We start from the raw sequence: 23976 nt of genomic DNA on the forward strand, positions 1-23976 counted from the left end.
ATTTATTGCTATCTTCAGTATACAGTAATGTATTGCTATCTTCAGTAGATAGCAATTATTGCTATCTCCAATAAACAAGTTATTGCTATCTTCAGTAGACAGCATTGTATTGCTACCTTCAGTAGAAAGCAATTTAATTATTGTTGGTAGACAGCAATTTATCATTATCTTCAGTAGACAACAATGTACTTGAAATTACTGTAATCTTCAGTACACAGCAATGTGTTGCTATCTTCAGTAAATAGCAATTATTGCTATCTCCAATAAACAAGTTATTGCTATCTTTAGTAGACAGCAATTTATTACTACCTCCAATAGACAACTTATTGTTATCTTCAGTGGAAAGCAATTTATCTATGCCCGTGCAACGGGCATAGATATTGTATTTGTTGTGTTTAGTCTTCTCCTTCGTCTTCGCCTTCTTCTCCGTAAGACCAGTCCTTTGCACCCCTCTAGCTCAAGAACTAAAGTAGCCTCGGGGCCCATACTTGGTATAATGATGGCCCATGACCCCTAGAAATTTCCTGGGGTAGCCTCGACCCCAGAGGTCAAAGGTCATGGGCTACAGGGGGCAATATGTGTAAAATTTGAAGCATCTCTAGCTCAAGAACTATAGCGCCCTCGGGGTTTATACTTGGTATAATGATGGCCCATGACCCCTAGAAGTAACCTAGGGTAGCCACGACCCCAGAGGTCAAAGGTCATAGGCTACAGGGAGCAATATGTGTAAACTTTTAAAACAGCTTCAGCTCAAGAACTATAGCGCCCTCAGGGTTCATACTTGGTACAACGATGGCCCATGACCCTTAGATATTTTCTGCAGTAACATCGACCCCAGAGGTCAAATATCATGGGCTACAGGGGGCAATATGTGTAAAATTTCAAACAGCTCTAGCCAGATGATGGTGGATGCGATATCGCTATTTTTGACGTCGCCATTGGATTAACACATAATCATGAAATCTTCACAAACAATTCTAAATTTGTTATGTGGTGTCAAAGCAAAATCATCTTACTCTAAAACCGTTGGGGTTCTGCAAAGTACCCCACTGCAAGTATGTTAATTGTCCATTTATAATCGCTAACCGTGTATTGTGAATGGGGCTGTCAGCCCTGTATCTTCGCCAGCCTCGTGCGTCCGTGTTGCGTGTCCTATGCCGCCTGGCTCTAGCTCAAGAACTACAGCGCCCTCAGGGTTCATACTTGGTACAATGATGACCCATGACCCTAGATGTATTCTATGTTAGCCGCATCCCCAGAGGTCAAAGTCTAAAGGCTTTAAAAAGCAAACTAGGTACGACATATTAACACAGTGTAGCGGAATAGGTAGTATTTTGTTAGCTACCTGTGTTTGCAATGATAAAGGTCTGAATTGTACGTCAAGGAAACTCATCACTTGACAAAAACTCCCTGAAAAGGGAATGTGTAGGCATTTTGATTTTGATTCCTTGGACCACCTCAAAAGGTTGTCATGATGGGACAATGGGTGTGGTTGGTTAAGGGGTGGGGTATTAGAGAGAGTGTGGTCTAGGCTGGTGGTGTTTTAGAGAGAGCGATGGTCTGATGGGGTATAAGAGAGAGTGAAGGCTTGGTAGGGTATTACAGAGAGTGTGTGCTAGTCTGGTGGTGTTTTAGAGAGATTGATGGTCTGATGGGTATAAGAGAGAGTGAAGGCTTGGTAGGGTATTAGAGAGAGTGTGGGCCAGTCTGGTGGTGTTCTAGAGAGAGTGAGTGTATAGTGATTATAAGAGAGAGTTTGGGCCAGTCCAGTGTTATGAGCATTACATGTATATCAAATGAAAGCTGAAAACAAGTGCTTTCACGTGGTGCTCACCAAGTTTTCGTTTGTGAATAGGGGAAGGGGTTAGGTGTGGTCACGGGCATAGATATTCGTGTTTGGTAAAACACATTACTGTTAGACTAATTCCAATCAGCCGTCTACACTTCGCATGTACTGTCATGCTTCGTAGTGACGACTGATTATCTTACAGCCCAAATCATGACGGACTTCTGAAAACTATTCAATGCGACTTTGGTTGGTTATGCGCCAGTGCGCGACTGACTAGGGGCGCCCGTGTACCGCGTCGCTGTACCGCGCCGCTGTGACAAGATCGCGCTCTGAACTTCTAAAAACAACAAACTCGGTCAAAAGGTCAATTTGGACACAACTGCGCACGCTCTATGCCACAGGAATCCTGTTGCAAAATCCGTCACTTTTTTTCCACGTAGTTTTCTCAGTCGTCAATCCAGACGGTTGACGACTGAGGGCAGCAGTCTACATTACTGTGGCAATTTCCTGGGGTAGCCTCGACCCCAGAGGTCAAAGGTCATGGGCTACAGGGGGCAATATGTGTACAATTTGAAGCATCTCTAGCTCAAGAACTATAGCGCCCTCAGGGTTTATACTTGGTATAATGATGGCCCATGACCCCTAGAAGTAACCTAGGGTAGCCACGACCCCAGAGGTCAAAGGCTACAGGGAGCAATATGTGTAAACTTTCAAAACAGCTTCAGCTCAAGAACTATAGCGCCCTCAGGGTTCCCTATGCGAAAAAGGCATGGTTGAACTATGGTTAACCATGGTCAACCATGGGTTTTGACCATGGTCAAACCATGGTCAACCATGCTTTTGAAAAATGGCACCACGGCCAGAGACCATCTAAAGTCTATCTAAAGTGACCATCACTGAAATTTTCAGAAAGCAGGACTGTCCCTCATTTTCACGTTGGAAAACCCCAAATGAGGGACAGTTGGCAGGTCTGCTATCTCCTATAGACAATTTATTGTTATCTTCAGTAGACAGCCATTTATCATAGTAGACAGCAATGTATTTCTATCTTCAGCAGATAGCTATCTATTGGTATCTAGACAACAGAAGACAAAATTGTTTCGTTCTACAATAGTCAGTAATAATGTACTATTATCTCCAATAGGCAGTATTTCCTTCTGTTGTCAATAGACAAAAATGGTAGTATCAGTAGATAGCAATATTATTTCTATCATGGCTATCTGCAGTCAGTCAACAATTCTATCAATTCACTGCCGTTTCAGGTTACTAAACACACACACACACAAAACCCTCCTATAACAAAAAGGAAATATTATCCATAATTCATCATATTTTTGCAATGATAGACAAGATGTATGATTTGACACTTCAGTGCATAAATGAGAAATTGGAATTACATGTCTAGACTAAACTAAATGAGGTGGTTGTTATTTTGCCAGTTTGTTTGATCACTAGTTGATCCAGCTGTAAGTAAACAAGACAAATGCGTTGGATTTGTCGTCTCGCAAAATGGATCAATTTCATCATTTCCATGATCCTACAATTGTATCTCTATATTGCAACTAGAAATTGTGTTGACAAAACTAATGCGCCTGTATGAATACTAAATGTAGACATGGTTATTACACGGTGTAACGCCCGGGCACGTTTCAAACCAAACCAAAGCATCCTTCACACTCTAGCAAACATCATTGGAGGTATCGCAGCATATAATATTGGGAAAAATCAATTTATGAAACATAAATAATACCATATTTGATCCAATTCTAACACACTGAAGTTATGGTTACAAATGTGTATTTGATATCTCAAGTGCTCATATACAAGTCATGGATCTTGGTAAACATTTCACAAATTGAAGCTCTTTGCATTTGTGAATCATGGTGAAGAAAAGAGATATCTTCAGTAGACAGCATAATTATTGGCACATATATTTTGGGCATAAAGTGTTACATGCAGACCACAAACAACTTTGAATCAAAAAATTTGGGCGCATAATGAAATTATCAGGAGGTACATCATTTGCCTTCCATGAGCGACACACAAACATGACAAGAGTCAATACTCTTTAGTTCTACCTCTTCCATTGATGGTAAATACATAATACAGCCAATCCTGCTTGTTAAATTTGGGAGGCAGTATGACACTGTTGAAACTAACCTAGTTTTTTGAAATGGTAAATTGTTGACACTTTGCATGCTATTTTATACTTCAATATGATAAAAGAATCAATACATGGTTCACAAATGCTATTGAGTTACTTGACCACCAAAATCAAGTTTCAATTTCTTTGACATATAATACCCCTGCCCATTTTACAGGTTATTGTATGCTGAAACCCCATCAAAGTAAATTTTGTTCCCGAGATATGCACAGGTTTGTGTTGTAGCACAGGATCAAAATCAATGTTGACTAACATCAATTCAATCACATCAACAATATACATGCTACAGACTCAAGTGGTCATCTTTCAATATGAGACACTGTAATAAAACAAGATGAGGTCTCACAAGGATGTGACCCCTTTTAACACCTTGATTCCCATGGGGATATTATTGTATATGTATTATTATATCATGCTGAAAATTGTCACCTACCAAATGCAATGCATCATACATTTTTTTTATCTTAGCCATTGTCTAAAACTGCCATCGCCCTACCCGGGCGCCCTACTTCTACCATCACAAGCACTGTGTATGAGGTTAGGTGCATGTGTATCCTCATTTAAGGTGGGTCATGCAGCATTATGCTTGAATAGGCCGCAGTACACTGATCAATATGCGTCCTGCTTGATGGAAATCGAACATTGCATTTTCAAAATATATGCATTTGAATTTTCATTGTTTCTTATTGTTTTTACCAATAATCAACGTAGTAAATGAACTAATATGATTTGAAAGTGCTTATATGTAATGTTTTCCAATATTTTACTAAAAAATAGGGACGGCGGTGAAGATACGGGTAGTGAACACCACGCATAGCAAATAATCATGTGAAACACTTTTTTTTTTTTCAGCCAATTTTGCAAGTTGACCTCGAATGACAGTTGACCTCAGTATATGACCTTGAATACCACATTACACAAAAGTTCCCATAATGCAGCTTTGGTTCAAGTAAGATGCTGATATTATTTTATGAGCTGATTCAATCAGCCAATCAGATCCTTACCTACATAGAAACTCAAAATACATAGTCCTTTTTCATTTGGTCTTAAGAGTATCTTTAATGATTCTACACAAGAACACTTTAAACGTTAGCTAAAATTATTTTTATTAAATCCTCCCCATCTTTATTACTTTATTTAATACCTTAAGTCCCACAAAGTGTAATCCCCATGCTTCAAAACATGGACTTAAATCTATGAATTTTACTCCAAATAAGAACAGCCACATCTCAATCAAGGCAGCACACACAACCATTGACAAACTAGATCCATAATATTGATGGACGAATCAAGGATGGGGGAGTGTTACATGGTGTCTAATAACATTCACATCGTATGACAAGAATACTTACTCTTGTCTTGCAATAGCACTGAATTGTTCCCTTAACATACATTTAACTGGGAATATAATTATTGGAATCTTCATTACTTTGTTAATATTTGGAAGGGAAAAAAGAAATTTGGTGCAATTTGAAAACTTGCAAATTCAAAAAGATTACTAATACTATGAAATTGCATGATACTAACATGTTACACTCACATGAAGTGAGTGGTGGCCAGCGTGCATCATTGATTGATACAAACCAGCACTGGCTGTGGTCTTTTAATTTGCAACAATTTTTGTTCCAGTTAATTTCTAAATTTATTAGATTAATAAGTGGCATTACTGTCCTACATTATTTGTGGGAGAACTGAACTGAACTGAACTGATTATTTAGTCAAGTGCGGTATCATACTGCAGCTATAATCAATTGCAGTAAACCTTTGACGAACGCATATTTTAAGCATACATCGCGAAATTTATTGATGAACTGTGCGCCGTACGCATTGTTAGCTCCGAATTTGCAACATCACGGTAGTCGCGCTCGTCAAAGGTTTACTGCAAAATAGTATAATACAATTCTTTTACACTTTCATATCAATTTGCTTTCGTTAATTCTGCTTAAAATTTTTGATCAAACTACTGGGGACTTTTCTATGTTTGAGCTTTTTAGTTATCATTACCTGTCACCATATGAAATAAAAAATAATTTTTCTGCTGGTGCACATCCTGAAAATGATTCCAATCCAACAAACACTTCAAAGTTCTATTACACAGAAAAAAATCAGGAAATCTCTTGAAAATTCACAGCCTTGTGAGATAACGAGCATTTGACTTTTTCTTGGAACCCTCTGTACAGACTTCATAAGTACAAACAGAGAATAAATCAATACACAAGTACACGATTGGTATTGACATGCCGTAGTTGTAACAGACTGATCTTTAACGACTTTGCCCCACAAAAAATTGGAACAGAAAAAGGAGATAAATGTACACCAGGGTGGAATAATACACAGGAATTGATCAGGAATGACTCGATTCATGCAGGAAATAAATTAGAATAGATGGAGATGAAATGTGAAATGCAAGACGGTGGAAAGGTGTATATAAATTGATTCATTCCTAGTTTTCTTTTTTTCTTGAATTTGCTGGATTGACATTTTGTTGTAATACCCTGCTAATCTAATCAAAGATATAATACAAATACTATATGGCTTAGAGTGGAATAGCCAATCTATTTTACCCGAGGTATTTGTTACAGACCCATGAACCAGAACCGAAAGGCCAGGGTGAAGGATGGTAAGATTGTAGACAACGAGGGACAAATTATTGATTCCCTATTTCCCTGATTATAACCATGTAGCATTTGTTTTATTACGCCTGTACTTTGACTATCATGACGATGGGGATGAGGTTGCTTAATTCTCTTCACGCGGATGTCGACTGCAGACGACATGTTTCAATTTTTTTTTAATTCAAATATTTCAGAATTATACATTTTCATGACCATATTTGGAATCAGCATGAAAAATGCATTAAAATGAGTACAAACAAGCCTAGTATTGGTTCAGTAGTTCTTAAGATAACTCTTGATATTTTGAGAAAATATTTCAAAACTTGAACTTTTTCCATTGAAGCGCATGGCTAGCACGCAGAGCATTAAGAATGGTCAGAGTTATCACATTATTTTTGAATTATCAGCTTCATTGGGCTATTCCAGTTGAAATCCAGACATGACGTTAATCTTCCACACAGGGAGTGTGAATTTGAAATGGGGTTACCTGATTAGGCGACTCCTTTTGAAATATTTTATTTTGGCACAGTTTATATGGCATAAACATGAAGTCTGGTTCTGATTGGCTAGTTGAAACACGTCATCATCACATCAGCACCACTGTTCGAAATATGCCTCAAAAAGTTACAGGCCAGCCGGGCTTGACCTTAAAAAGTTACCGGCCAGTCCGGCCGGCAACTAGATGCCAGTCAGAAAAGTTACCGGCCAGGCCAAAAAGTTACATGCCAATGGCCGGCTGACCGGCCCTATTTCGAACGCTGATCAGCACCTCATTCGCCGATCAATCTGCATAGCACCTTGTGATGCAGTCATGATTTTACATGATCGGTCGTCCAGTACGATAGATCTTTGCAAAATATTGTACCCGTCCTGTGCGGGAATAGGGGTGTATGGATTTCAACTCAAACAAATCCAATAGGCACTTCGAGCAAAAATATGATTATGACATTTTCGCTTATTTATTCAAAACATTGCTTTCATTATTCAAGTAATCAATGCAGTATAACGAGAAGCATAAAAAACTTGTTTCATTCTTCCAGTGTTCTACCCATACTAATTACAAGCAAACAAATTGCATTATAATCATATTGTATGATTAATCTGGGCAATATTTCCTACTTCCTTCAGGTTTTCAAGGATGTGGGGAAAATGTGGTTTGTATCTGTTGTCTAAGCATTGATTACGCCACTGAAAATTGTGGAATATGTCTCAAACTTTTGGATAACCTCATCGGATTTGTGCAAACATAGCTTTACTTTTCTTTAAACAATCCAACCAGTTACAATTGAACGAGGATCAATAAGCCTCATTTTGATGATGTTCCCTTGGCCTAGAAACCATGATACCATCAATAATTGGTGAACATATTGGCCCTGTTTCAAGATCTTCAACTAATTAATTGAGAAAATCCTAAAGGCATGGTTTTGAAACTCCTTTACAAACTGACAATGTTCTACCGGCAGTTCAGGTTGAAATTATTCTGTTGTTTGAATTCAGAGCCCCAGACTTTATTTTCCCAACTAACAGTACCACAGGGTAATATAAATAAAGTATTGTCAAAGAGCAACGATAGGCAAAATAAATAAACAAAATAAAAAGGCTCATGCTTTTATGCATTTGAAGATGACCTAGAATGCAGAAGTATGATAGAGACCCTACGGGCTAAAATAATTTCTATCTAATCATGTCTGATCACGCAACCTTGGAGGTCACTCAACTGATATTGACAATATGACCTTGCACTTTTACACAGTTCTTCAAGACCTTACTTACCGCTTTCTTTAAGTAGCCCCATTATTGCCTACCAAGTGACCACCACAAGATCGATCAGAAAACATGCTTTTATGCATTTGAGGATGACCTAGAATGCAAGAGTATAATTTCTATCTAATCATGTCTGATCACGCAACCTTGGCGGTCACTCAACTGATATTGACAATATGACCTTGCACTTTTACACAGTTCTTCAAGACCTTACTTGCAGCTTTTATAAGTAGCCCCATTATTGCCTACCAAGTGACCACCACCAGATTGATCCCAACATGCATATACACATTGTTTAGCACACTCTATATAGCGCTAGCAGGTCTCACCCAAAGGGGTAGCCGACATGGAGGCACTGGTCACCCCCACATGAGCTAACTGTGCCGCAGCATCCGTCCTCTGGTCAAAATTGTGCTCAGTCCCTCCGTCAACTTGTTCAACAACTGGAAACTGTGTCCTCATTCAATCTCACAAAAAGTTCTTTTACGTGCCAAGACCAGTGAGAGACTGGAATGACCCCCCCCCCCACAATATAACTGAAATCACTAGCCCTGAACAGTTCAAAGAAGCACTACACAGCTACTTCAAAAGCAAGAAAATCAACATAAGAGACTAAGAAAAACACATGCATGCGCAAATTCCTGCTTGCCTTATTCCACTTGGGACGTTAAGCAGTATCCGAGAAGAAGAAGGTTGTGCAACAGGGTAGGAGTGGGTAACACACAAGCCACCCAACCAAACTACCACTGTGGGATACAGTAAATGCTTCACACTACCTTTCCACAGAAATCAAGAGTTTCAATATTACAGTTGTATATAAGTATCAGCTCCATAAAATTTGATTTCACATTTTCATAAAGGTTATTTCAGATCCTATACTTTTCACAGAAATCAATTCCTAAAAATCAGTTCCACTCACTTTCAAGAGAATCTGTTCCATGACATGGCATGTGTAACATTTGGGAGTGTACACCAAAACCAAAATAGAATGCATTGAATATGCCTTAAGCACAATGCCAGCAGCGCCATAAGTATGCAAAGTCACTGCAAAGTTACAATACGGGTTCAAGGAATTGGAAAAAACATTGTTTTTTGATGTGATGAGATGTGATACTATTTTACGCTTTGTAAAATACTTTGTTGCAACAGTCAAGTATAATTTGTTGTGTTTATTTGCTGATGAAATACATACATATTCATATGTGCATGCTGATGTCATATGGGCATGCATGCGCATATATATGGTATACTGATGATGATCCTACTTAATATTCTGTTGTTGCATATCAAGTATTTTCTATTGGCTACCAAATGACAGACACTGCAGAAGACTTAAACCTGGTACCACAAGTAGTCAGCAAAATGCAAGAATCTCATGCCCCCAGCATACTTTCCTGCCGCTTGCCGCTCACGGGCAAGCGGCAGGATCGCTTCAACCAATGACAAGCCTTGATTGTGTCCGTTTGTCTGCAATGTGCGTGCGCCACGCCGCTCAGCGGCAAGCGGCAGGGTAGTATGAAACCAGCTTCATAAGCGACTTTGTATTTCATTTTCAGTTATGACATTGTTGCTTTCTCTAGACAAAGTGTGCTTTGTTGGTCTTACTTTTGATTCAAATAATGATACTTACAGGAGTGCATATAAACAAGGAACTTTTTGTGATCCCATTTCTTCTATTTGCAATGATAGTCATTAAATTTGCTTTAAATAATTGATTCAAATGATGATACTTGTGAGAGTGAATATAAATGAACCAAATATCTGTTTGTTTTTAAAATCCAGAGCAGCAGAATTCAAGTCATCAAATTTGCTGTGACCAATTTTGATCAAAATTCCAGAAACTTTGTTTCTACTATAATGGTTTCTCTTACAACACTGTAACAAGATAGCACTACTTTCAGGCTCTGTTGCTTAGTATACTATCCAGAGTGGCAGCATCACGCCTCGGTTGCACGCACTATGCACTCCCAACTCCCGCTCGCTAAGTCTGTGAGGGCCACAGATTGCACTATAACAAGAGAGCATAATGATACAATTCAAGTCACAAAACATTAATTCTATAAAATCAAAGTTGTCATTTTCAGAGCTCTAAAGATGACACGCAATGCCATGATGAGATGGCTCAATAAAGTACTGACAGCTCAGCACTCTGATACTTTCTTCTAGAATAATCCAGCTGCATTTTTATATGGATGGTACAGATAGGAGAAGCTACCTTAGCAAGTGTGATTTTCTTCAGACAGAATGTGTTCTTATCAGAAAACATCTTTCCCATCATACAAAGTAATTTGCACCAGGAGCAATGAAAGATGATCTGTTAGCTTTTCTACCCAACTGGGTGATTTAAAGCTAAAATACACCAAACTTTTTGGCTTTTTGGGACTACCTGAGAGCCATTTGCCAAATAAACATGGAACAGGTGCATGTGAGACAAAATTGCTTACTCTACGCATGTCACAGTGTATTTTCAAATTTTCCGCCATGGAAGATTTAGCTAAAGTCTTCCACAGAGGGAGTATGAGTTTTAAATTGAATGAACAATTAAGTAACTCCCATTTGACATACTTGCTTCAGTTTGCTTCAGTAAAGCTTGCATATACAGAGGGAGCATGGAGTTTGAAATTAATTCACCCTAGCCAATTCCATTTGTAAAACATACTCCCTCTGTGGAAGACTTTTCTTAAATCTTCCACAGGGGTATAACCGATTTTAAATGGAATAGCGGTGGATCTCTTACCTTGTGCTGCTGCTCTCTGCCATTGTAGCAGTGCCCTCTGGTATGTCTCATTGACTCCAAACATTGATATCTCTCCTGAAACAACAACATACAAAACAAAAATAACATGAGAGGATATAGGTATGTGTGTATCAATAAATAGATGCCTACAAGGGAGTATGCAGTTACCATCTACAGAAGAAAAGGAATTCTATTAATTGTAGGAATAATGATGCAAAATATTTTGCCAAACAGGTAGATGAGTAGTTAAGTATCAATAGAAAATTAATTAAACTAAAATCCAATTTAAGCAATATTGTAGTATTTAAGAAATAGATTTGTATGTATTTCTTTTCCACAAAATGTCAACTTTCACTGTCAGATATATTAATTTTAAGTCAATCAAATGAGGCAAAACAAAGAAAATTGATATTTAATCCAATGCCTATGTAACCAACGTGTGTCACTCCGTCAATCGTGACCGAGGTTGGTCCTTTTGATGTGTTATGACCATCCTGTATGCCTGTTTGTATAGTGTTATGAACATAGTGTACACATTCACTTTTATTAAAAATCTTAGATTTTGTCACAAATACAGCATCTTGAGCCTTGGTATTTGCAGGGTATGCTATCTAGTAAAGTGCATTACAATCATGTATTAAAAATTAGGAGTTTGGAACAATAGAGGCATCCTCCTTAGCAAATATTCCAATATTTCTTAATATAAATCTGTGCCACAACAGTACAACTTACACTCTTAAATTTATCTGTGGTGATACAATAAAGTATGGTATAAAATTGTAACACTTTTACAGAAAAGCATTTTTGTCAGTGCTGAATCTGGGAAATTGCCTCAGTTGGCAATTAGAGAAAAAAAAACACTGGGGATTTGGCTAACTGCCATATGCCACTTTCAAATTTTGACCTTGTTAACAAAATCTGAGCTGAAGGCAGATACACAAAATTAAATGATACTGCCCTTGACAAAAGGAATATAATAACATTGGTGGACCAAGTGGGCCAACAACCAAGTTTTAAAACAAAAGGTGTGATATACAGATAGAGAAACAAAGAGAGAGGGGACGGGAGAGACAGAGGAGTATAAGAAGAGAGAGAGAGAGAGATAAAAACTAGTGAAATTTGATCAAACTGGAGAGAGATTGAGAGAGAAAGGGAGGAGAGAAAAGCTAGGACAAAGTATGAATGATAAGAGAACAAAAGATCTATTTGGAAAAGGAGAATAACATGACTTGTTTCATTCAGAAGAATACTTGATCTGTAATTTCTTACATCTTAGATGTAACATCTTCCCACACAACTGGTAAAAATAACATATCTCATAATATGATCTTTAACTTAAATCTCACACAGCAACATGAAGAAATCTATGCTTGCTATCATATTTTTAACACTTGGCCTATATCCTGGACATATATCATACATTCTTGAATGTGATCAAAATTCAAGAACATGTATGCTTTTTCATAAACTATGACCAAATTCCATCAGTGTGTGGCTCTAGATGATCTGAGTACATGAACGTGATTTGAAATTTTCTCTTTCTTATTTCAAATATCATATCATACTTCTGTGTATTTATGAGTTGCAAATTGCCCACAACTTTTTTGAGTTTCACATAAAACACAATCTGATCATAGACAGTATTTATAAAAGAAATCAGACTGAAGTTGGCAATTGAGATATAGGCGACAAATGTTGACATATAAAAAGTTCATAACTTTGCATGCCAGGGACTATGGAACTTTCAACACCAGTAAGCTTAGGAACTGAGTACTTAAAATAACCCAATATGCAAACTGTCCAACTTAGGTCTCAGTGGATCAGATTGTGTCCCATATGGTGATACTGATTAATGGAATCAATGACACAAACACCTACAAATGCTTCTGCACGGTAAGCTTAATTCATTATATTTGACTTTGAGGTGAGATGGGCGAGATGGCTGAGTGGTTAAGGCATTGCACTGCCGGCCGGGAGATACGATCAACGAGGGTTCGAGCCTTGGGCTTGCCTTAGGTGAAAATTCACTTCCCTCCCAAAAAGTTCCTATATGGTCAGGAATCCTTCAATTAAGTTCAGTTATTTAATTTCAGAATTTAATTTCAGAATTTCTTCTCACCCCCATACGCTGCTTAGCATGTGCAGATATAGGTAGTGTATGTGCTTCGTCCGTGATTCGGAAGTCACGTAAAGCCGTTGGTCCTGTGTACAGGAAGAGTCAAACCCTGTGCACGTTAAGTGTCAGAGCTATTCGAAAAGAGAAGGGGACCATCCCGGTTCTGATATCTGCAATCAATCCTAGGTTCCAGGATCATGCGTAGGTAAAAAACTGTGCATGTTAAGCCCGTGCGACAATACCCAATTTGAGGTATGCACGTATATAGGAAGAAGAAGACAAGTTTGCGATAAGTACAGTAAGACTGAATATGACAACTGAACTCTATTACTATGTGGAACATTGTATACACTACAATGTGTTACACATTTTTTCATGTTGATACACTTGAAATAGAAACAATATACTTTGACACAAAGAAAGTTTTCTGTAGGCTACACCAATTTCAGTCTTGCGGCATTGAGACAATTTGATGACAAATCATTTGCTATTCTATAAACCCAGAAACAAAGTTACATTTGGTTATGAAATAATGACGGAGAGAAATACTTAACTGGCAATATAAATCAATAAAAAACAATCGACAACTTTTTAAATATTTAACTTGCCTTGCAACTGATTTCACCGTAAAAAGGCTATTCCTGTTGAGAACAATGCCCCCTTTGGAAGCCATTACCTTAATCCTCCACACAGGGAGTGTGAATTTCAAATGGAGTTTACCTGAATGGGTGATTCCATTTGAAATCTACACCCCCTGTTGGGAGATTATGGTTATGTCTTCCATAGGGGGTGTATGGATTTCAACTGTAATAACCCAATACATGTGATTTGAGACAGTCTGCTATTGAACTTAACAAACAATTGAAAACATACTATATAAATAAAAACAGTTTATTTTTGGTCTACCTACAAGGAACAAATATTGTTTTTCACTCCAAAGGGCTCTGCATAAAAAAAAGCTACAATCACGAAAAAGAGCCAGCAAATGGAACTATATTGTTTACAGAATCCTACTCTTTCCCTCTTCTCTCCATACTCGCTTTCAATCAATAATGAGGTAAGGGATGGAGTGAGGCCTGTGGTACTCAAAATTTGAGGCAGTCTTTTATTGAACCTACAAACAATTGAAAACATAAAAAGTATAAAAAAAACCCCAAAATATATGGAGGAATGTGTTGCTCAAATGGATAAACAGTTTGATACGAAGTGCAGCTTATCTGGCACAACTATAACTTCAAAATAAGTTCAAGAGGTGCCCTCCTTGCTTACTTTTTTAGGCTCGCACATAAGATCAGAAAATCCATAGCAATATGGGTACATCTTTCTTGCACAATTGCCTTCACTAATGATTTATTTATTTATTCTATTTTGAAATTGCCAAGTTATTCTAACAGTAGTCCAATGATGCCTTATCTTAAGGAGTTCCAACCAGAACAGCATATGTGACACGATCAAGGGAAATGAGTCGGTTGTCGCTAATATTGATTTTGAGATATTGGCAAAGAAAGTGCTAAAATTCTTTTGTTTTATATTGTTTTCAGCGATTGATAAATTGATGTATCTTTGCAAAGAAAAATCGCATCAACATGCGGTTTTCAGTTTCTGAAAGCTCCAAATGTCCTCTTTAGAAACATGTGTAAAACTCATTTTCGACCAGGGCCGATATGTGACTCATTCCCCTTGATCATGCCACATATATGGGAAAGTGACACCCTATTCTTTTGCAAAACTGACTGGAAATTGTACCCATGTGTACTCTCTGTACATGGGACTGACAGCTTAATGTCCCCTCTGAAGGAAGGAATAATCTTATGGTTCATTTCATCTATAGATGTTATCAATTTATATTCAGATCTAAGACTAATTTTAACTTAAATTTTTCACCAAAATAGGGAGTGCATTTATCCCAGTAAAGTCAATTGGGGTATATCCTTTATGGGAGATGTATTTTCATAACATAAGATCACAGAAGCTCATAAATTTGTCATTGTAATGTAAACACCAAATTCTGTGCTCTCTTTTAAATACATGAAGAATAAACCTCAAATCAGTGTGTGGGTCAGCAACTACACTTTGCAATTTGGCCCCAGTGGAAATTTTGCCAGGTCACTGTCTGAAACTAGCACCACCACATTCTGTTCATGGTGGTTTGAGTCTACATTAGATAGAAGAAAATCATGTAAACGACCCGCTGGCTAGTCTAGCACGCACATGATCTACATACAAGAAACTGCACTCCTTACAAACTCATTATGGTGAGTTTGCATACAAACAAATTGTATTTTCATTGAAATGGACTATATGTAGGGGAATCCGCACTGCAGGTGTAAACCTCACCCACTTTGAAGTTAAGGTAATACTGGTGGTCAGTCCAACACAAGTCTATATATCTATCTATATATCAGCCGTCATCAACACACAGTAGGGCAAAATGTTTGTGGTTTTAGGTCCTGTCCTATGCGGCTCTAATATGTGGCTCTCATCCATGTTATGCCTGCAAACCTAACCATTTTATCTCTCCATCTAGAACTAGCCCCATCCACAAACCTCTTGAATAGCGAGCGAAACAAGCACTGAGTGTGGAATATCTTGGATCATAATAGGTATCAGAGACATGAAGAATAAACCTCAAATCAGTGTGTGGGTCAGCAACTACACTTTGCAATTTGGCCCCAGTGGAAATTTTGCCAGGTCACTGTCTGAAACTAGCACCACCACATTCTGTTCATGGTGGTTTGAGTCTACATTAGATAGAAGAAAATCATGTAAAACGACCCGCTGGCTAGTCTAGCACGCACATGATCTACATACAAGAAACTGCACTCCTTACAAACTCATTATGGTGAGTTTGCATACAAACAAATTGTATTTTCATTGAAATGGACTATATGTAGGGGAATCCGCACTGCAGGTGTAAACCTCACCCACTTTGAAGTTAAGGTAATACTGGTGGTCAGTCCAACACAAGTCTATATATCTATCTATATATCAGCCGTCATCAACACACAGTAGGGCAAAATGTTTGTGGTTTTAGGTCCTGTCCTATGCGGCTCTAATATGTGGCTCTCATCCATGTTATGCCTGCAAACCTAACCATTTTATCTCTCCATCTAGAACTAGCCCCATCCACAAACCTCTTGAATAGCGAGCGAAACAAGCACTGAGTGTGGAATATCTTGGATCATAATAGGTATCAGAGTCAAAAAAAAAAAGTGCAGTGATTTATAGTGCGCTACGCACAGGCACAACGCTTAGACGTTGATCCACAAGCCTCAGCACACTTTACAGGTTGTCGCTGACCACTACGGCCCCACATCATTCCATAAACCATTTAACAACAATACAGGGACTTTGCTGCTTCAAGAGCGCACACCCTTGACATTCCACAAATAACCATCGCAACCAGGATCAGCTCCCCGAGTTTCGTACGGGTTACAACGAGACAATTAGCAGGAAGTTCCTTGTCCAGGGGAATTTCAAGCTACCTCAATTTTTCCACGAGAGCGTACTAGGCACTGCCAGGGTTCGAACCTGCAACCTCTCGCACCATAGTCGAACGCCTTATCGATTGAGCTAACTTGACTGCACAGAGCCTGTGTTACTTTCCATCTTGTTGATTGCCAACCTCTACTTTGTAATATAACTGGTTCCAGTTCCTCTAGGGGGCACCCACAGCTACACCTTCGAGAACTGGAAGAATTTGTAATGTCAGAGAAGGCCTGTCACAGTCTCCTCGGTACTGAACAAGTGCTACTTTGTAAACCTTTCCTCAGCTTCCATTCTGTACAAAACTTCATCCAATTGTCATTTTATTGTGCCCTGCCTATCTCTGTTTCCTGCTTTTGATATGTTCAATGTCTTTGAACCATTGTTTGATCCCACACATTCATTTGCATGTCTTCCTTGTCACTTTTGGTAATTACTATAGCATGCATCTGTCCATATTCATTTGTGTTGTTTTGAGCTTTTGCTCCATGTCTCTTGAACAACCCAGGTAATTAATGCTGGTCTAGTCCATCAGATGTCATGTAATCGAGCCCTATGATCAAAACTAGTTTAGTTCCGGAAGGAGGTGTCAAAATACTTTTACTCACTTATAAGTTTCATTTCAGATGTGGATGGGAGGTGGAAAGCTTTTTGAGCTACAATCCTGGAAAAAAATAGTTGGCACACTTGCACTAAACAATTAAAATGTGTGCCCTATCAAATTGTGTAGAGGTGTGTGAAACATGCATGCAATATATGTAATTGTAAAGCACAGACTCCCCCTATATCCCACCCTTCCCCACTTCCCATCTTTCAATGTTGGAGGGTCTCACAGACCTGTTGACAACATGACTTTGTCCAACATTGAATTGAGGGAGCAGGGGCAGAGATAATACCAAATGACAAGCAGTGTGCCAACCTATTTTTCCAAGATTGTAGATAAGTTTGTAAAGCTTCATCAATCTTTTATCAATCTAAAGGGTATGGACCCTGCAAAAATGGCGGAGTATGAGTCCTCCCCTCTATTTCATTGGAATTATGAGAAAACTGCAAAACGGTGACCCATATCATATCACCTTAAATTTCTGGCCAGAAAGAAACAGAGTAACATAGAACACATCCTTAGGCTATCACAATGAGGTGGACTCACAAATGACACAAACAAACAAAAATCAATTCTAATTCAGAGATAGAAGTAACCATGCACATTGAATACATTCTACCTCCAAGGCATTAACACATTACATACTCAAATGTTCACACAAGGTGTGCGCAGTGCTGGAAATCTTTTTTTCTTGCTTTTCACAAGGGTCCAAACCTATGGACACACCTTATGGCTATTCCATTTGAAATCCATACGCCCCTATGGAAGACATGACCTTAATCTTCCACACAGGGAGTGTGGTTGTGGATCAAGAATTTTATTCTTAAAAGGGTACTATGAGTGGTATTCTTCTCTTATAGGGTGCAATAACATATCCTGTCATGAAGCTCTTTTTAATGAAGTTTCACTCAAAATACCTTTCCTGATGGTTTTGCATTCATTTTTTCACTGGCATGTAGATAGATACACCTTTGAGAAATTGTTTTTCAATTGGTAAATTTTTAGACATTGGGTACTATTCCAGTTGAAATCCATACACCCCCATGGAAGACATGACCTTCATCTCCCCACAGGAAGTGTGAATTTTAAATGGAGGGTGTTACCTGAATGGGTGGTTCCATTTGAAATCGGTACTGTGGGAAATAAAGGTCATGACTTCTATTGGGAGTGTATGGGTTTCAACTAGCCCAATGCAGTGATACAACTTTAACAGGTCTTAACAGGTTCTTCACAAAGCAGTAGTTATGTAATTTGGATTTTTTTGTCACTTTTCTGATGCGACGTCATAAAGTTCTCTCAACATTCCAAAAATCTCAGACACGTGTAACTGTATGCATCGCTGTGAATTCTACAGCTAATGTTCTAGTCACCTGATACAAAAATCACTATATGCTATTATTTTTGGTGAGTATGTTATATTACTTTATTTGTATTAGGCCTCAAAAGTGTTACAAACCAGTATAGCTTTCAATTGTATGTAACAAAAGACTCAATTTGATGTTTAAAAATATCATTTAATGAAGTCTGGATGCTGGCCTCTCAAATGGCGAATGTTATTATGTAACAAAGCAAATTTATGTATTTTCAAAATTTCTGACTTTGATGCGAGTGGATTAAATCATGTCAAATTATTTTGATGCAGAAATTCTATTTACATAGAATTTTTCAACTGTTCAGTTATTTTTTAACTTTATAAGTTCAATTTAAAAAATATATTTTACACACTTTGCAAGGTGGTTGATGTCAACTTAAACTACGGTGTCCATGTCAAAAATTCTAAATTGCTTAATTGTGTATTTTTTTAAATTTCATCTGATAGAGCATGGTAAAAGACACTCATTAATTTTTTAAAATCAAAATTGGACCATCTGGTCCAAAAGAGGTGCAAAATTAAAAATACAAAAGAAGGCGCCCATAAAATAAAATTAAAATGACCGATCCTCCTTGAAAGGTCGATCCACCTGTAGAACTGGGTTTCTATTTTGTCACCTTAAAAAAAAAGTAGTTCAAACATACAACAGCTTTGCAGTCAATTCTCACAATATATATAAGACGTGAATGGATAAATATGATAGCAGGTACATGTTTTTATTTTTATCGATCACAATGCTTGTCATATATGGTTATTAACAAAGTGCAAGACAATTTTTCGGAATTTTTCAACATTAAAAGGTAGGCCTATGCAGAAAAAAATTCCAGTGGAAGACAATTTTGAATTCTTTGTCAAATTAAGTATTGAATTGCATGACAATTTGGAATTATTTGTAACATTTTAAGGCCTGTGCAGTGCAAGTCAAATTGTGTATTCTTTGTAAGCATTTAACCAATACCAGGCATTGCAACTCATTTGAATATTTCTTATGTAGATTCCACATATGGTAAAAAATATGTGATACTTTAATTTTGTACTGGCAAAATATATATATTTTGAAACTATCACAATTAGGCCCTATCTGTCATTATTTAGTAGACCATAGATAGGTCCCATGAAATTGAAATGTAAGAGAGCTATGCAATTGAAATATATAATACAGCTATGCAACATTAAAAGAAATGCATGTTTGGCACAATGCTAAAATTTCTTCACACAAAGGCAAATCCAGGAATGGAATCTGCTTCAAAAATTCATTATAGTTAGTACTCACAATGATACACTGTGGCAGAAGAGGTATCTTACACTTCCCATAATGCATTTCTTCTTTGTACTGATTTCCTATTCAGTGCAATATGGGTCAATAGTGACAAGAAATGTCAATTGCAAGATCTGGATGAGCTTTGTCAACTATCGACCCATATTGCACAGCAGAATAGCAAATCAGTACAGGGAAGAAATGCATTGTGGTAAGTGCAAGGCATCATTTGCACGGAGTGAATGACCCAGATAAGGCAAGAAATATTTGAAGAAATGCATTGTGGTAAGTACAAGACATCATTTGCACGGAGTGAATGACCCAGATAAGGCAAGAAATATTTGAAGAAATGCATTGTGGTAAGTGCAAGGCATCATTTGCACGGAGTGAATGACCCAGATAAGGCAAGAAATATTTGAAGAAATGCATTGTGGTAAGTGCAAGGCATCATTTGCACGGAGTGAATGACCCAGATAAGGCAAGAAATATTTGAAGAAATGCATTGTGGTAAGTGCAAGGCATCATTTGCACGGAGTGAATGACCCAGATAAGGCAAGAAATATTTGAAGAAATTAGTTTCATACTATGTAATGAAATAAAATCAATAGCTTCAGTTACCAAAAGTGTATCTTTAAAAAAGAGGATGAATAAGGCAACTTTAAATTGATGTGAACATCTGAAGTTAGCTGTAATCATGTATTTTTGTAGAAAGGAAAAAAGTTCTAGAGAAATTTTCTCCAAAATTTTTGCAAAAATGGTTTCCCCAGTGTGCATAACTTTGTTTAAATAGCCCTGAGTGAACTCTGATTCAGAGTCCAGTCATCGCAACATTGAGTGATGCCTCGCAATATCGTGCAATGAAATTTAAATGTACTGTCAATGATATATTGTGATCACAATGAAGGTGTTGCTGTCCACTTTTATTATTCCATAGACTAGTGAATGCCAAACTTGATTTTCCAGCAGCCAATCACAAGCATGCACGGCTGCGATATCGCAAAAAAAAGTTCAAATTCAACTCTCATTGCCGATGAAAATTCAGATTTCATCACAGCCGCGATATCGCGGCTGTGATCTGGAGTCTGAATTGGATGCTTTAAGATTAATGCAACAGCACAAATCTTCACCGACTTGATTTAAGGATTTGACTCCAAATAATTGGTAGATTAACAATAATCCTGACTTGTACCATCTGTTGATGACTCCTTTATAAATAAGATACTTATAACATTGATTAATAATTCAATTATTTTGATGAAATTATTACGGCGAAATAAAATAAGCAATCGCGGGCGATGACATTGGTTGTCATTTTTCAGCAGGATTTATCAGACCAGATTTTTTTCCTATTCTGATGAGAAGATTTATGGAGATTTCAAGTTTATTTCCAAATGAGAAAACTATTTTAACACTATGGGGGAAAGTAATTATTGCCAAGGGGCACAGACATTCTCCCATAGGAATGCTATTTGTTTGGCAAGCAGAGAAACTTGATCAGTTTTTTTATTGCTATATTTAACACAAGTGTATTATCTATTGGGCTCTTCCTGTTGAAATCCATACACATGACCTTAATCTCCCAAACAGGGGGTGTAGATTTCAAATGGAGTCACTCATTCAGGTCACCCCATTCGAAATCCACACTACCCATGTTGAAAATTAAGGTCATGTCTTCCAAAGCGGGTGTATGGATTTCAACTGGAATAGCACACTTACTGGATACACCACCAGTTCCACTTTAGATGGTGTTATTTTTCAGTGCATAATATTGTGCGTGTGTTGATGTCTTAATCTCTTTGATAGATTTCTAATTTATGTTATTGTTTAGGTAATTATATATTAAATGAGGAATGCAGTAGAATTATAAAGTGCCCTATAACCATTTAACGTCATACAGCAGATTTTAATTAAAAATAAATGTCACTTTAATAAAAGTTTGAAAGAAACTTTTGGGATAGTTAGTGCCACCTCAAGTTTTAATGTTGGAGCAGACTTTGACAGTTTGTAATGGGAGGTAGGTGCTCAACTCCTTCAAACCAGTATCATTTAAACATGGCAATAATATAATACTTGTAACTTGATTCTTGTATCATGATGTCAATGTAATTTTTTATAAGAGATATAATAAGCTGTGTTCACATTGTCGGAAGTACACCTGGTGGAATTTGGTTGGTGCAAATTGCTAGGAGTAGCGGTAGGCGCTGCCAGGACTAGTGAACAGTGTGTTAAGCTGGGCGTAACTCAAAATATGAACACAACTATAGATTGTTGAATATTGGAAATTTAAATTTCAAGTCAATATTTAATGCACAGAATTCTGTAACTTGACACTTAGGTCTTTAAGGGGGTACTACACCCCTAAATAAATTTGTGACTATTTTTACATTTTTTCAAAAACTAGTAACACACTGGTAACAAAAGTTATGTATATTATAGGGGCAAGGAATCCAATTACTACACTGGAATTTCAGTGACCCAAGACAAGCGGTTCGATACTTATGATACAAAACGAGGTACCACTAGGATGTACCTCATTTCCTATCATATTTACTGAACCGCTTGTCTTGAGTCACTGAAATTTCAGTGTAGTAATTGGATTCCTTGCCCCAATAATATACATAACTTTTATTACCAGTGTGTTATTAATTTTTGAGACAAATGCAAAAATATTCACAAATTTACCACAGGGGTGTAGTACCCCCTTAACATAAACTGGTGTATATTATTTTATACTGTACACAAGAAGTAATAACAAAAGCAATATCTTAAAGATACTCTACCTAAATTACCAAATGAAGTAGTCAATAGATGGAGAATCTTGTTCTGCATATTTTGATACCTCATGCGGCATGATGCAACTTAATTTTCCTAAATTATACTAATTTGAGTGTTTCAAAAATGACAAAATTTATCACTTTTAAAATGCTCTCTTGCTCCATTCAAATTGGTATATTTTTGGGAAATACAGTCACAACATGCCAAATGAGGTATCAAAATATGCAGAACAAAATTATTTATCAATTGATATTTATTGATAATTTATATGGTAACTGTAACATGATCTGGTCCATGGTGGCAGCAAAGGCAGCTAATTTGAAATAAGAGATAAAGGCAAAAAATTTGCTCTTGATATATGCCCCCTCTGAGCTGATGTTGACTGAAATTGCCTTGTGTCTTAGCTAAAATTCTGGCATTCATTTATAGTTTACGCAAGCTTTAATTTACATTACACAACATTTTGAAAGATTCAATTAAGATCAAATTTATTACCACATGATAAAATTGGGAGCTGTAACTAGGCGAGTTGAAAAAAGGCAAGTTAAAGAAAAGCGAGTTAAAAAGGAAAGTTTAACCCCCAACAAGTCCTGTAAGCGAGTTACACCAATGCCGTAAAAATCCAAAATCGCCAGCAGGACTTGCCGTAAAATTGTAACTCGCCAGCGGGACTTGCCGTAAAAATATTAATTCATCAGCGGAACTTGTCGTATTCTCAGCAGGGGTCACTCTTTAATCTCTGCAGGGGGTAACTCGCCATTCTAACTCGCTTTCATCTAACTCGCCATATACCTGTCCCCAATAAAATTGTAGAATTTCATTACTACATTTAAGCTTACATGTCATGAATCATTCATAGGATAAATCACTTTCTCTTGGGTATCTCTGTGAACTATACCTCATTTATAGAGCTAATACACTGGGAAAACTCTTAATGCATGTGAGGTGCACTGTTGCATAATCTTAGACAAATATTTGGCTATCCAACTGTTATGTTCATAGCTTTCAAAGTCTCAAAATTCAGAATTTTTGCATAATCATTTTTGCAATATGAAAACTGCTTCACCAAAGTATTTTCAAAGTGGTCCTTCAAATGGTACTAAATGTGGATAGCAAATTTAATGTTAGTGTTTTAACCTTTCATTTTACAGAATTGTCAGCGATCAAGTTAACCATATGCAAATGTCAGGTCAATGACTCAAATGGTCTGCAAATTGCAATGCCCCCTTTGTGCATTTTTCTCTTATTTTGTGCTTTTACAAGGACCCCAAAGGTATAAGCCTCTAGTGTAAAGGT

At 37.4% G+C, this 23976-nt stretch overlaps 1 protein-coding gene across 1 annotated transcript in view; it reads right to left on the minus strand.

Moving 5' to 3' along the window:
- LOC140156785 (protein sel-1 homolog 1-like) overlaps positions 1-23976 on the minus strand; it is a 243091-nt gene that overhangs the window by 70809 nt on the left and 148306 nt on the right. The window contains exon 16 of the mRNA XM_072179767.1: positions 11070-11144. Within this exon, the coding sequence (XP_072035868.1) occupies positions 11070-11144 (75 nt within the window). The remainder of the gene's footprint in view (positions 1-11069; positions 11145-23976) is intronic.

Source organism: Amphiura filiformis, chromosome 1 (assembly GCF_039555335.1).
Source record: "Amphiura filiformis chromosome 1, Afil_fr2py, whole genome shotgun sequence".
NCBI lineage: Eukaryota > Metazoa > Echinodermata > Ophiuroidea > Amphilepidida > Amphiuridae > Amphiura > Amphiura filiformis.